The sequence below is a fragment of the Hylobates moloch genome, unplaced genomic scaffold (genome assembly GCF_009828535.3).
Source record: "Hylobates moloch isolate HMO894 unplaced genomic scaffold, HMol_V3 SCAFFOLD_9, whole genome shotgun sequence".
Lineage (NCBI taxonomy): Eukaryota > Metazoa > Chordata > Mammalia > Primates > Hylobatidae > Hylobates > Hylobates moloch.
Window position 1 is genome coordinate 38,570,154 of NW_026652284.1, and position 15,321 is coordinate 38,585,474.

Here is a 15,321-nt window from a genome sequence, read left to right on the forward strand (position 1 = left end):
TTGGCATTGCAAATGTTGACCAGTAACCTCATTCCCAAATTTTAATATGGAGATGTATTTTTCTGGTTTTTAGGTTTTCTTATGATGTGCCATAAGAAAAGCTACGTAAATCAATTAATGGAATCTGGTATTTAATTATTTTACCCATACTAACACTGTCCTTTCTACAGGAAGGAATAGAATCCGGAGATCCTGGCACTGATGATGGGAGATTTTATTTCCACCTGGGGGATGCCATGCAGAGGGTTGGAAACAAAGAGGTAATGGGGGTGTGAATTTCTGATTCTCTCTAACAGAGGATGGAGTTGGAAGAATAATTATTTCTAGGAAAAGTTAGAATTCAAAAAATATTTTGAGTGTGAACTTTCGAAAGCAGTGATATAAACTATTTAGTTACTTAAACTATCTTTGGAACAACCCAACAACTCCAGCTTAACCCTTTAAAGAATTTTTGGGATTTGGCTTTTATAGTTTCTTTCAAGAAATCAGCTAAGTAATCACAAAAGCAATCTCTAAGTTGGTACATGTCTGTGTATGTTTTTGTCTGTGTGTATCTGTGTGTGTATGTCTGTGTGTGTACAGAGAGATAGAAATTGCCTTGGAAAAGTATTTTTTAAATTTTGAAATGAAGGAATGTCACTGAAATAATTTAAATTTTTAGAAATATTTTAACAGTTTGACTAGATTCATTTCTGTTTTATTTTGGAATTTTAAAAGTAGTTCTTTTTAGAATGAGGTCTTTATCAGCTGATTCCTAATCACACAGATCCTAATGGTTAGTTGTGTAACTTATCCTCTGAAATATTTAATATCAAGTTTAAGACAAACATTGTGGTGATAGTAATGATAGGGATTGACACAAAAAATGTAGTAGCTAAACAAGTTCCATGTTTCCTTTGTAATGGTTATCTTTTTCTGAGTACAGTGTCTGCTTCTATAACCATAACATTGTCTCATTAATCATGACATCGCATACCATACATTTCAAAACTCTGTCACAGTCTACCATGATTTACGATTTATGCAGCCCTGCTGGATGGCAAAGCCCTCCTTTCCTGTCCTGCTTCATTGCAGAGGTGAGAGCTGGGCTCTCTTTAGAGTCAGTGGATAAAAGGGTAAAGTGAGACACTGAATCTTTGTAACCATTGCATTCCATGTATGTAATAAAGTGACATCTAAGGATAATACAGCTTCAGGTTTCTAAAATTAATAAGAACATGGAATCATCTGGGGAACTAAGGGTTCAGAGAAGTGAAGGGGTTTGTGATAACGTAATTGTCTGCTAGGAACATGAACCAATCTGGAGGTACTAGAAGTTCAGATAATTGACACTTTTTAATTTATACATGTCTATTTATCTGTACCTTTCCCCCTCTAACCTACCAGTTACATACCTGAAATGGAATGAGATATTAGAATTAAAGAGAAAGACGGGAGAAGAAATTGCTGATCAGTAATCCTTTTTGCATCCCATTTTTCTTTTAGATGTAATCACTCAGAACTCCTTTGAATGAGAGGGATAAGAAAAATTTCGCTACAACATCTAACACTGGATTAATGTTCATGTCTGACTACTGTAAATGTAATCATCACTAATTAATTTATCTTTGAACATTTCAGAGTCCAGGGCAAAGACAGATAAAAGAAGCCTATGATTTATCTCACATCTTAGATGAAAACAGCCGTTACTTCAAGGGCTTGGGATTTGAACGTATGGGACTGTTCTACCAACTTAATTATCATGAATATGCAAAGAACAGCACAGTTCTTGAACTTAAAAAGTTCAGAAGGATTCATTCTTACAGGAGAACAGAAACAAACCTGTGGAAACTCCATGTTAGCATATGCCCAATATTAGGTGTTGAGTCTGACTTGGCTGTCTTGCTCTGAGTTTGCATATCAGGAAGTAAACACCTTTCACGTTTTTATGCCTAGAGCACTGCTCCAACTCTGAAAGAGGATGGATCTGTGAAAAGCAAAGCCACAGCCTCTGCGCTGCAGAGATCGACAAGAAAATGGGTTGTGAGGAAAATCTTTCTAACTGGTCCGTTTAGTATGGTCGGGAAGATGGGGGACAAACCATGAGAGTGCAGCAATTCAGATAGCAGTTCTCGGTATACCCATAACTTCCAAATCCACGTTCTAGCTAGGTTTAGTCTCCTTCTCCAAGTCCCCATTCTCATGTCTACTGCCTGCTCAGTGTCCCACACGATGGCACAGAGACAACTTACTTGTCTTTCTCTAAACTGTTTTTCCTCCTGGGTTCCTTCTCTCATTCGATGACATTCCCATCTTCCCAGGATCAAGATTTGAGTGAGCTTGAGCTCCTCCCTCTCTTCCTCACTGCAGTCTAGTCAGGGCCAGCTGTGGAGATCTGGCTTTCTCGTGTTTCTGGCATCCCCCTCACCCTCCCTCTTGCTCAGTCAGTGCTAACTCCAGTCTTTGTCACCTGCCTCCTCAATGAGAGCTATAAGAACCTGGATGTTGTTTCTTACGTTGGTCTCAGTTTCTTTCAAGCCACCCTATGCTCAAAAAGCCTACCATGCAAAATAACATGACGTTCTGTTTGCACACGATAGCATTTACAATCCTTAGGCAAGTTGCAGCCAGCTCGTCTCACCGGAAGTGTGTCTCAGCCTCACTGGACAGCGGGCTCCAGGCAGAACATACCCCAGCTGGGGCCACTTATGACAGCCCATTCCACAGATGTGGCCTGGGCTTTTGTGGGATCCAGTCATCTGACATACTTTCTCTTTCTGTCTCTCTCTCTCTTTCTCTCGTGTGTGTTTGTGTGTGTGTGCACGTACATGTGCATAAAAACCATACATAGCAATGATTGGAAGAAAGTAGAGACAACATTGATATAAAACACATTTAACTTCTTAAATGTGGCCCAGGGGCTCTTACTGCCCCTGTGTCCCAGGGCCTCCTACTGTCTATTTTAATATTCCTAATTACATATGTAAAATTGCTGATTAGACAGGAAATAGTAGAGAAATTTTCAGAGGATTCTAACTTGATCTTTGATTTTATAGCAATTTTTATTGTGAAGTAGTTCAGATGTTTTTTTAAAAAGCAATCTAGCTAATTCATTGGGTCCCCTGTGTCACATATGATTAAAGGTGATTTTTAAAAATTGCTAATATCGGCCGGGCGCGGTGGCTCACGCTTGTAATCCCAGCACTTTGGGAGGCCGAGGCGGGCGGATCACGAGGTCAGGAGATCGAGACCACGGTGAAACCCCGTCTCTACTAAAAATACAAAAAAATTAGCCGGGCGTGGTGGCGGGCGCCTGTAGTCCCAGCTACTCGGAGAGGCTGAGGCAGGAGAATGGCGTGAACCCGGGAGGCGGAGCTTGCAGTGAGCCGAGATTGTGCCACTGCACCCCAGCCTGGGCGACAGAGCGAGACTCCGTCTCAAAAAAAAAAAAAAAAAAAAAAAAAAAATTGCTAATATATCACTTTCACAATTTTGTTTCTCCTGAAATTTAAATGACAGGAGAATGAAAAATTAAGAGTCCTACTTGATGCAGGATTACTTACTTTGAGTGTCAGAAAAGACCTTATAGATACTTTAAACATGCTATTGTAACTTGCCCAGCATCTAGCATGTTGAGGGCTAATTAAAGGCCAGGACTAAAATCTAAGACTTCCAACTCTTGAATACAGCCATAATGTTTGCTGTTTTTATTTTTCTACGATAACTTCTTTTCTCACTATTCTAGCAATACACTTAATCCTTAAAATGAATTGTGATGACTCAAAAATGGACTGTCAGATTTTTGAAAAAACAATCTGTTGTCCTTAATATTATTGTTCACTTTTGCCCTGAAAAGCGTAGGAAATAAAATCCTAAATTTAAGTTGGACAAAAATAACCACAATAGTCAAATTAATTTCAAAGATACATGCTATTTTTTAAAAAAAATTAGATAACAATTAGCCATTTTAACTTTCTGGTTTTTAAAGGAATTCTGGCTACAACTTACATGTATTGTAAGGAAAATATTTAAGAATGATTTGTATATGCATTCTTAATTTCAGATATTAATAAAAAGATAACTAAATAAGAAAATCATTTTTCATTGTGTTTGCTAAATGATATAAATAGGAGGAGAGTAGAATAAGTTGCCAGGAGCCCCAAATGCTAGTTCAGAAGATTTAGCCTTTATAAACCTTAATTTCAACATTTGTAAAATGGAGATATTTGGGGTTATTGGAAAAATCAAATGAGATAACACATTCAAAGAAAGTAGTCAATGTAAAGTGTTACTGAAAATATGAGGTGGTATTGCTATCCCCCTTCAGTCTCCTAATGAGGGGAAATTTGAAAAGTTAACATTTTTTACATCTAAAGTGTATCTGGTGATTTACAAAGAAGATACTCAAGTTACTATGAAATGCTTATTTCTATTTATCAAAAATACATTTGAATTATCTCTGTAAAAGTAATCATTAGATCAGGTTTGCAATAGTGGAGGGGATAATATTAAGTGTACCATTAGAAAGCCTTCCGTTCAAAAGACAATGGAACATGCATGATGCAGGAACTGGACAGGGCTCCTTGGAGAGCATATGGTGAGGGCATCATTTAAAGGAGCCATAAAGAGCATCATACTCCGTAGCCAGCTGTCCCTGAAAAGGCTAGTCTTGGAGGCAAGTAGTATCATGTTGCAGCCAGCCTAAAGCCACACATGTTATCCCTTATGGCAGAAAAAAATATATATTATGGACAAAAATTCCTTCTTTAAAAATCTAAAATGGGCTATCACTGTATTTATTGCCCACTCAGAATAATTTTTCCCTTCTGTCTACTTAATTTAAAGGAAGGTTTACACTCTGACGCCTTGGGGTGACCTTCTTAGATGTGGACATGGAAAGCATATTTGAAAAGAAGCTGCTTTTTATTTTAGCATTCTGATTCAGTAAATGCAAATATCTTTGAAGACATTATTAAAATCATAATCTTTTTCTAATGGAAATAGAAAATAGAAAAGGCCCTTTGGTGTCTTATTTATGCATTCAACAAATAAGTGCTAGACTCCCTGCTGGACACTCGAGGGAGACCAAAATGTGTAGGGCATGAATCCACTATCCAGAGAGACTGCAGCCTAAGGGGGAAAAGAAAATGTACATGTTTATTATACAAATAGGTAATAATCAGAAACCCAGTGAAATAACAATATTTTCACCAGATTTCAACAGACTTGGGTATCTAGCAGCAAGCGCTTTATTTAAATGTGTCAAAGTAATACCTTATTTTTAATGTCTTCAATTTTAAAATTAATAAAAATGCTCTGTTGAAGGAACAGTTTGGAGCACATTCTTTCTGTTCCTTCAGGCATATAAGTGGTATGAGCTTGGGCACAAGAGAGGACACTTTGCGTCTGTCTGGCAACGCTCACTCTACAATGTGAATGGACTGAAAGCACAGCCTTGGTGGACCCCAAAAGAAACGGGCTACACAGAGTTAGTAAAGGTGAGTGTAACTTAGACATCATCCTCACCAGATCTTTGTCTATTTCCTACTCAAAATCAGAGAATGTTTATCATAAAAAGGAGTGTCAGGGAAGAGATAGATTTTATTTCTAGTGACATTTGTAAAATATAATGGGAAAAGAATTGTCATCTCATTAACCAAAAGTTTCATTTAGATGATAAAGGGAATTTGTGTGGAACTTAGGAGTTCTCAACCTTTTTGGCCTTAGGACCCTCTTATACTCTTAAAAATTATTGACTACGCCAAGGAATGTGGTTTACATCTACCAATATAATCATTAGACATTAAAAGTGAAGGAAAATTGTATATATATTTATGAATTATTTAAAAATAATAATCTGTCGGTATATAATAACCTGTCGGTATATAATAATATACATGTCGGTATAAATAACTTTTTAAAAAATAATTATATTTTCAAAACAGAAAATATAGTGAGAAGATTGGAATTGTTTTGTATTTTTACAAATCTTTTTAGAGTCTGGATTAATAGACAACAGGAGAATCCTCACATGTACTTCACACATGTACCTATTAGAGCTGTCATGTCCTACCTCATGTAGCTTCTGGAAAACTCTACCGTATGCCTAGAAAAGAATGAAAAGAGCACATAATATCTTTGTGTTATTAAGAAAGTAGTTTTGATCTTGCAGACCCCCTCAAAGGGTCTAGGGAACTCTCAGATGTCTTTGGACCACACTTTGAGAACCACTGGCCCTGTGGCTCTGGAGAGAAAACGCAGTTATAAATATTTTTAGAAAATGCTGTAGCAGAAAATGTTGTGGCATTTGGAGAAACTAAGTGATTCTAAATAGCTATAAAAATAATTGGAAGGTTTTATATTAGTAGGTTAATCCTGAACTTTAACACTCTCTACTTGGTGACTTTGGTAGGGGCTGGTCAGAAGTTTAGTGTTGCTTTGGTAAGCTGCTTCTTCTTAGACACAGTCATACAGTGGGACTCACAGTTAATTAACTCATAGTTTCAATCACGTTGTTTTTTACTCACAACGTAAAAACTTCACATATGTTACAGTTTAGGTGGCTTCAGGGTTTTGACCTCAGACTCTAATTGCTATTTGTACATGGTTTATATAAGAAAATATATTCTGATGTTCAAACAATTTATTCTACACGTGCAAGAAGCAGGGAGGAAGAGCAAGAGTGAGAAAATATTGTTAATGTTGGAATCTGGCTGATGGATATATGGAGGTTTGTCACACTGTTCTTTCTTCCTCTAGGTATATGTTTAAATTTTTCATAATTTTTCCTTTAAGTAACATCTAAAATAAACTGTATCTATAAGACTTACAAGACTTCGTTGATTAATTTGGTCTACTTGGGGAAAAGAGGTTTTCATGTACTCAGATTATGTCTTACTTGACTGTGTTTATTCTGTATGCCATTATAAAAGCACACTTTATAATCTTCATAATCCAATTGTAAAATAGGCTGCCATTGGTTAGCCTTTGAATATTTTATAGCTCAGGGAACCATGGCATGGTGACAGTTAATACAGATTGATTTTTTAAAGTTCCATATCCAGATTAGAAATAGCACAGGAACAACATCTTCCTTGATAGGTCGGCTACATTTAGCACTGTGGGGTTTTTTTGTTTTGTTTTGTTTTATTTCTGTCAAATTTCACCCTCCCTCAGATTGGATCCCATCGAACTCTTCTGATTCTGCTTTACTATCCTTTTCTCATGGTCTCTTTGTGAGTTCATTTCTCTACTATACCTTTTGGGATCCTTTCAAGTTCAAGACACGGAAATGAAATTCAGACCTGGCTTAAACAACAAGAAATGTTATTGATTGACAAAGCTGGAAGCCTAGCAGTAGGGCAGACTTCGGGGTGGTATAATCAGGGAAGATGTTCTTGGCTCTGCACTTCCTCCTTGGTCAGCTTTGTCCTTGTGCTGGCTGACTGCAGGATGGCTGCCAGCAGCCACTGGAAGAGAGGGGGAAAGAGTGACATTGCTGAGCTACCACCCCAGCCATAAATGGCCTTCTGGAAACCTCCTGGCAGACCCTCTTCTATTGGTGGGAACCATGTCTCATGGGCACTCACAGTTACAAGGGAGTCTGAAATACCAGGTGGCTGGCAACAGACTGAGGCAGCCAGCTTCCAGGAAGGGAGAGGGTGTACCTCTCTATCATCTAAGGACCAGTAATCTTTCCTTTTAGTCTTATTGAGCCAATTTAAGTCAGATTTCCACTCTAGATGAATTACTGGAAGGGGGCTATTAGATTATTCTCAAACCAACAGATCAACCCCTAGAGCCAGGAAAGGGTTAATTTCCTCTAAATCAAATAAATGGTTCATCTGGAGGAAGGTGGATGCTTAAAGTCAGGGTTTTGTTAAGAAGAAAGAAGCATGATTGATGGTGTGAAGGCAGTCTACTATGGGCTGATATGGACCCAAACATTGTTCTTTGCTCTCTTTTCTCTTTTTCTTGCCATTCATTTTCTAAGAAATCTTCTCCATTGTGGTTTAACTGCTGTGAAAATTCTACCAAAGCTATGTTCCCCAAATGGACTTCTCACTCTTTCTATTCTATGTTCAGCTCTATTAAAACATAAATATTCCATGTGAACATTAACTCACCATGTAACCCCTTGGTTAATATTCTTCTCCAGCTTTCCAGTTTTGGTCAGTGTCTTAGTCCATTTAGGCTGCTGTAACAAAATGCCATAAACTCAGTGGCTTATAAACAACAGAAATTTACTTTGAGGAAGTCCAAGACGAAGGTGTTAGCAGATCACTGTCTGGTGAAGGCCTGCTTCCTGGTTTGTAGATGGTGCTTTCTTGCTGGGTCTTCACATGATGGAAAAGAGAAGGCAGCTCTCTGAGGCTTTTTTATAAGGACAATAATCTTACTCGCCTAAATCACCTCCCAAAGGCCCCACTTCCTAACACCATCACATTAGTGGTTAGATTTCAACATATGAATTTGGGTGACACAAACATTCAGACCACAGCAGTCAGTGATTCAGCCTTTATCTCTTACCACTGCACTTCACCATCCTCATTTCAGCCAAAATTCTTCCAACAGACCTTCCCATATGGTAGCCCTCTTTCCTGGAGGACTCCTTCTTTACCTCTCTCTGTTTTCCTTCTCTCCTATATCCTTCACAGCCAATTCCTTTTTATCCTTTCAGATGTTAGAGAAATTGTCACTTCTTCTAGGAATATCAGTCCTTTGCATAAAGCCAAAAGCACTTTATGCTTTCTTTTTAAATAGCACACTATATTCTAAAGTCTCTTAGTTCTCTGAGATTGTGTCTTCTAAGATGACAGGGACCATGTCTCTAATACATGATGGGTTCTCAAAAATTAGGTTCATTGTATGACCTTCTATAAACTTTCTTTTCTCTAGTTTTTTCATAAATATGTTAGAAGCCCCAGGGATATAAAAATCTTACTACTAAGCATTTCTTACATATAATAAGCTGCAACAATTGGTATCCTTGGTTTTTCCTGAATGTGAGGAAAATTCTCCCTTACTGCACTGCACCAGGAGAGGAAGGCCTAGAGAGAAAGGAAATTATCTCTACCTCCTATTTTAGGAGCAGGGGAAAAAGGTATTCATTTTCTTGAAATTGTTACTGCTTAAGAGAGAAGGATATTTAGAATGTTCTCAGTTCCTGATGAAACCTCAAGCATTTAATTGCTTATAAAACATTGTGTAATGAGGCAGAACATCAGAATGGCAGAGGGAATGTCTTCATAAATCTACCCCTCCACAAAAGCACCGAGAAAAATTGTTAAAATCAACTTCTTTAGAACTCTGTACATTGGCAAAGACATAAAACAATTAGAGGAATATTTCTTGAAGGAAAAACTGCTGAACCTCAATAAGAATAGCAGGGTTTGTGGGGTAGTAACTTTAACTGCTCCCAACCATTCTTCCCTAGTTCCTGCCTTGAAAACTGGCAATCTCACAACACTGGAGCAGTAAAAACCATGGCTTTCCAGGCACTAGTGGGGCCACATCATGTTTTTAGTACCTCACATATTTCCATATGCAGAGCATTGTCACTATTTTAAACCACTCTCTTGCTACCTGGAAAGCTGCATTCTCAGGACATTGTTGTCATTTGTCCTCACTTGTAATAAAAGCTCTATTCCCAGGCTATTAGTCAAAACAATTATTGGCAGGTATTTTTTTTTTAACATTACAAGTGCCCAGAGCAACTACAGGTAAGGCTACAGGCAATAGAGATTTTACAAAATTAATCCAGAAAGTCAGTAAACAAACAAATAGCAACAATGATAACAAAAATGAACAACAACAAATTCTATGAGAGGGACCGAACTGATTTCCAGAATTGCCACATTATATTATCTAAAAACTGTCCAGTTTCAACAAAAATTATATGACACACAAAGAAATAGGAAAGTATATACATGCACAGAAAAGCATGCAGTCAACAGAAACTGCCTGTGAAGGGCACTGATGCTGAACTTACTAAACAAAGGCTTCAAGTCAGCTATCGTCAGTATATTTTAATAACTAAAGAAAACTATGTCTAAAGACGTAAAAGAAATTATTACAATGACGTCTCACCAAATAGAGAATTCCGATGAAGATACAGAAATTATAAAAAAAGAACTAAACAGATAATCTGAAGTCATAAAGTACAATATCTTAAGTTAAAAAACTCACTAGAGGGGCTCAACACCAGATTTAAGCTGGTAAAAGAAATAATCAACAAATTTGGAAATAAGTTCTTTAAGATTATCCATGCTGAGGAACAGAAGAAAAAGAGAATGAAAAAAAAACCTATGGAGCATGATCAAGTATACCAACATATGCACAACGGAATCCTCAGGAGAAGAAAAAGAGGTGGCAGAAGGACTATTTGAAAAAATAATGGCCAGAAATCTCCCAGATTAGATAAAAAGCATCAATCTACACATCTGAGAAGCTCAGTGAATTATAAGGAGGATAAACTCAGAAACATACCTAGACAATCTCAAATTGACAATCAAATAAAATGAGATTCTTGAAAGCACACAGAGAAAGAGGACTTATTGCATAAAAGGAAGCTTCCTTTTAAGATGAACAGCCAACTTGTCATCAGAAACCATAGAGGAGAGAGGCAATGAATGACATTCAAATACTGAAAGGAAAAGACTGCCAACCAAGAATTCTACATCTAGCAAAATTAAGACATTTCCAGACATAAAAACTGGGAGAATTTAATGCTAGACAATATTTCTTGCTCTACAATAAATATTAAAGGCAGTTTTTTAGATTGACGTAAAAAGACACCAGATGGTAATACAAATCCACATGAAGAAAAAAAAAAGAGCATCACTAAAGATAACTACATGGGTAAACATAAAAGAAATAATATATGTATTTTTATTAGTTTTTTCTTTTATCTTATTCCAAAGCCAATGCATAAAGCAATAAATGTAATATGTATTGTTTGTGAACTTACAACATAGAAAGATGTAATTTGTATGATAATGGTGCAAAGGAGGAAGGGGAAAAGACTTATGTTGGAGCAAAATTTCTGTATGCCCTTGAAATTATGTTAGCAATAAACTGAAATAGATTGTTTTAATTAAAGGTATTAATTCTAGTGCCCAGGGCAACCACTAAGAAAATAACTCCAAAAAGTAGGGTAAAATTAACAACAAGTAATTAAATGGCACACTAGTAAATATCTATTTGTTGTAAAGGAAGGCAGTAATGGAGGAACAGAGGAACAACAACAACAACAACAAAAAGGAAAAGACATTAAAAATGAATAACAAGATGGCAGACTTTATCCGCAATTACATTAAATGTAAGGACATGAAATACTCCAATCAAAAAGTACAGAATAACAAAATAGATTTTTAAAAAGTGATCCAATTCAGGTGCACGTGAAACATTAACCAGAACAGACTATATGCTAGGCCATAAAACAAGCCCCAACAAATTTAAAAGCACGGAAATCATACAAAGCATGTTCACTGACCACAAAGGAATGAAATTAGGAACCATCAACTAAAAGCTCTCCTTGTCCTCAAAATCTGTTTGCTTGCCAGTACCCCACTACTGCCCTCAAAGTTACTGACTTCTGCTTATATATCTTGTCTCCTTCTCCTTTTTGATATCAAGTATTTTATTAAAATTCTTATTTCCTTGGGCTTTTTTCTTTCAGCCCTGCCTGTCTTAAACTCTGCTTTATTTAAGAAGAAAAGCAAGATCAGAGTATGAATCATAGAGTTCTCAGTGCATGGAATCTCAGTATGTGTGGCATCTCATGGTTACATCTCCATGCTGTGTGACTGTACTTTGAGAACTATCTTTATTTGCAGGAATGTTAATTTATGACTTAAAAAAAGTAATGTCAAGATGACCACTTGACAATAATGGCTGTGACATTCAGAGAGTTGCTGTGTGCAGAAACCCAGAGTTCACTGACCGTTTAGTTGACAGACTCTGGAACATCAAGATAGTCCTCTATTGTAATTTTTCAAATTACAGAATTGAATATTATGGGTCATGGAACATCACGCAAGTATTGACATCTTAAAGTGGAAGCCCTCTAGATCTGGTAGCTGCAACATTGGGCCAAAATACTTTTAGAATAATTACCCATATTCTGGCCCTTGAGTGACTGTTAACTACCATGAATAGGGCATTTCCCTTTTTTTTTAGACGGAGTCTCACTCTATTGCCCAGGCTGGAGTGCAGTGGCGCGATCTCAGCTCACTGCAAGCTCCACCTCACGGGTTCACACCATTCTCCTGCTTTAGCCTCCCAAGTAGCTGGGACTACAGGTGCCCACCACCACGCCCTGATAAGTTTTTGTATTTTTTAGTAGAGACGGGTTTCACCTTGTTAACCAGGATAGTCTCGATCTCCTGACCTTGTGATCCTCCCGCCCCAGCCTCCCAAAGTGCTGGGATTACAGGCATGAGCCCCCACGCCTGGCCTCACATCTCCCTTTCTTAATTTTTTTTTAAAATTCTTATTTTTAAAATTATAAAGATGGGGTTTCACCATGATGCCCAGGCTGGTTTAGAACTCCCGAGCTCAAGCAATCCACCCACCTCCGCCTCCCAAAGTGCTGGGATTACAGGCATGAGCCACTGCGCCTGGCCTGATAGCACATTTTCATTCAGCTTACTTCTTGCTCTATATTACAGTGAGAGGTAGAGTGCAGTTTTCCTGAAGGCAGGGGACAGTGTTCAGTAAAATGCATCATGTGTGTTTTCCCCTTTGGTTGAATTTCTGTATGCCCTTGAAATTATGTTAGCATTAAACTGAAATAGTCCGTTCTTGCATTGCTATAAAGCAATACCTGAGACTGGTATTAGTCTGTTCTTGCATTGCTATAAAGAAATACCTGAGACTGGGTAGTTTATAAAGAAAAAAGGTTTAATTGGCTCACACTTCTGCAGGCTGTATAGGAAGCATGGTGGCATCTGCTTCTGGGGAGGCCACAGGAAACTTTCAATCACAGGAAGGTTACATAGCAGCAGGAGCAGGAGCAAGAGAGCTGGGGCTGGTGAGGTGTTACACACATGTAAACGACCAGATCTCCAAGAACTCATTCACTATCACGAGGACAGTACCAAGAGTGATGGTGCTGTACCGTTCATGAGAAATCGCCCCCATGGTCAAATCTCCTCCCACCAGGCCCCACCTCTAACACTCAGGATTACAACTGAACATGAGATTATGAGATTTGGATGGGGACACACATCCAAACAATATCACCCCTCATTGTGTAAATATCATTTGGCAGCTCTAGCACTAGGAGTGTGGAGAGGCTATTCAACTCAAGGAAAACATTAGTGACAAATATTCCAGTAGAGTTTTCTCTTTTCAGCTTATTTTCCTTAAAATTGAGTAGGTTGTTGCCCAAATCACAGCTATCAAAGCGCCAAGTGCCTTGGGCTTATTTAACATAGAAATTGAAACAAAAATGGATTAAGGTCTTTGCTAGGGTAAAAATAGAAAAGATCTCCTACAGTTAGAGAAAAGCCATTAAAGCTTAAGAGTTTTGCTCCTCCCTTTTCGGGATTAACTATTTGATCCACACTAATTTAGATGTAAACACACATTCATAGAAAACACTATAGTAACAGTGAAAATAAACAACCAATAGCAACTGAAAACTGTTAGAGTAGGTAGCTCGTCAGGCATAAGCAGCACAGGAGAGGGATGGACACACATACACACACACACACACACACACACACACACACACACACACACACACACACACACACACACACACACACACACACACACACACACACACACACACCAGAAGTATGAGGTGACCATCACATGGTCAGGCAACTGTTAACTTTTCTCTAAAGTAATAATTGGTCACAGCTGGCACCAGGGAAATGCAGTCTCCTAATAGACAGAAAACACCTGAAACTGATCAGCAGCTTCCCAGTAAAGTCTCAGGAGTGGGGAGAAGTAACACAAGATCCTGGAAGTATAACCCCAAGCCGAGAGGTCAAACAGGGCATTTGATCTCTCAGCCTGCTTGGCCCTCATCCAGTTGTGCTTTCCTTCCTTCCTTTCTTTACTGCTCTAAAGCTTTTTACAAACTTTCGCTCCTGCTCTGAAACTTGCCTCAGTCTCTCCTGGTTTATGCCCCTCAGTCGAATTCTTTCTTCTGAGGAGGAAAGAATTGAGGTTGCTGCAGACCCGTACAGACAACTACCACTGATAAAAACTATAATTTTAAATATATATGTTTTGAGATGGAGTCTCACTCTGTCGCCCAGTCTGGGGTGCAGTGGCGTGATCTTGGTTCACTGCAACCTCCGCCCTCCGGGTTCAAGCCATTCTCATGCCTCGACCTCCCAAGTGGCTGGAATTACAGGCGCCTGCCACCACGCCTGGCTAATTTTTGTATTTTTAGTAGAGACGGGTTTCACCATATTGGCCAAGCTGGTCTCAAACTCCCCACCTCAGGTGATCCATCTACCTTGTCCTCCTAAAGTGCTGGAATTACAGGCATGAGCCACCACACCTGGCCTAAAATATATTTTTTGTATTTGTTTCTCCTGCTATTTAACTCTGCATTCATCACTGAGAAAAAGGAAAGCTCCTGCATTCTTTTCCCAGGTTTTCGGCGCAGCTGCTTGGATATAAACACATCCAAACAGCATCACAAATAAGTTTTGTGATCCAAAACAGCATCATATATAAGTTTGCCTTTCTTCATATTGCAGTTTTATTACAGTTGGAACAGTGCCCAGTAATACCTTGCCAGTGATGTGACATAGTGTATTGGAATGATTGATTAGAATAGCACTCTGTCACTTTCCTTCAGACTGTGGCTTTTATTAAGAAATCTATTGTGTATGAATGACTTCGCCTAGACAAAAATAAGACTTACACAGCACTAAATTAGTGGTTCAGCATTTCTTTCTTTGCAATTAAATATTTGAATGTTTTCACTGGACTGCTTTTGAAGTGAAATAATTTGAGAAAGAAGCAAAAATATCAGATTTATAGTGGAATTAAGCTGTAAATTAAGAGGATTAATAATTTATATAATTTACTTTTATGTAAAAGTAAATATAGTATCAAGAAGTACTGAAAGCAATTTCTTAAGATTAACATAATAGCTTAGTCTTATCTTTCTAAATCAAACTTTAAACTGTTTGGGTTTCGATGACACTTTCACTGAAGATGTCAACAAAACAACAATTGGAGTGTGGAGTTTGATAATTACATGATTTAAAGGTAAACTTTTTAAAAGGGCTCCATAATTAGAAACAGATTTGTTTTACTGTCAGCTCTGACACTTTGGGCAAGTCCTTTTACCCATCTGAGCCTGTTTTTTTT

General features: G+C 38.0%; 1 protein-coding gene across 12 annotated transcripts in view; it reads left to right on the forward strand.

Annotated features, from left to right (window-relative positions):
- Nucleotides 1-15,321, forward strand: part of ASPH (aspartate beta-hydroxylase) — a 221,502-nt gene that overhangs the window by 168,079 nt on the left and 38,102 nt on the right. For all 12 annotated transcript variants that reach the window (XM_058444607.1, XM_032759687.2, XM_058444603.1 and 9 more), the window contains 2 exons: nucleotides 171-260; nucleotides 5,340-5,477. In XM_058444607.1, the coding sequence (XP_058300590.1) occupies nucleotides 171-260; nucleotides 5,340-5,477 (228 nt within the window). The remainder of the gene's footprint in view (nucleotides 1-170; nucleotides 261-5,339; nucleotides 5,478-15,321) is intronic.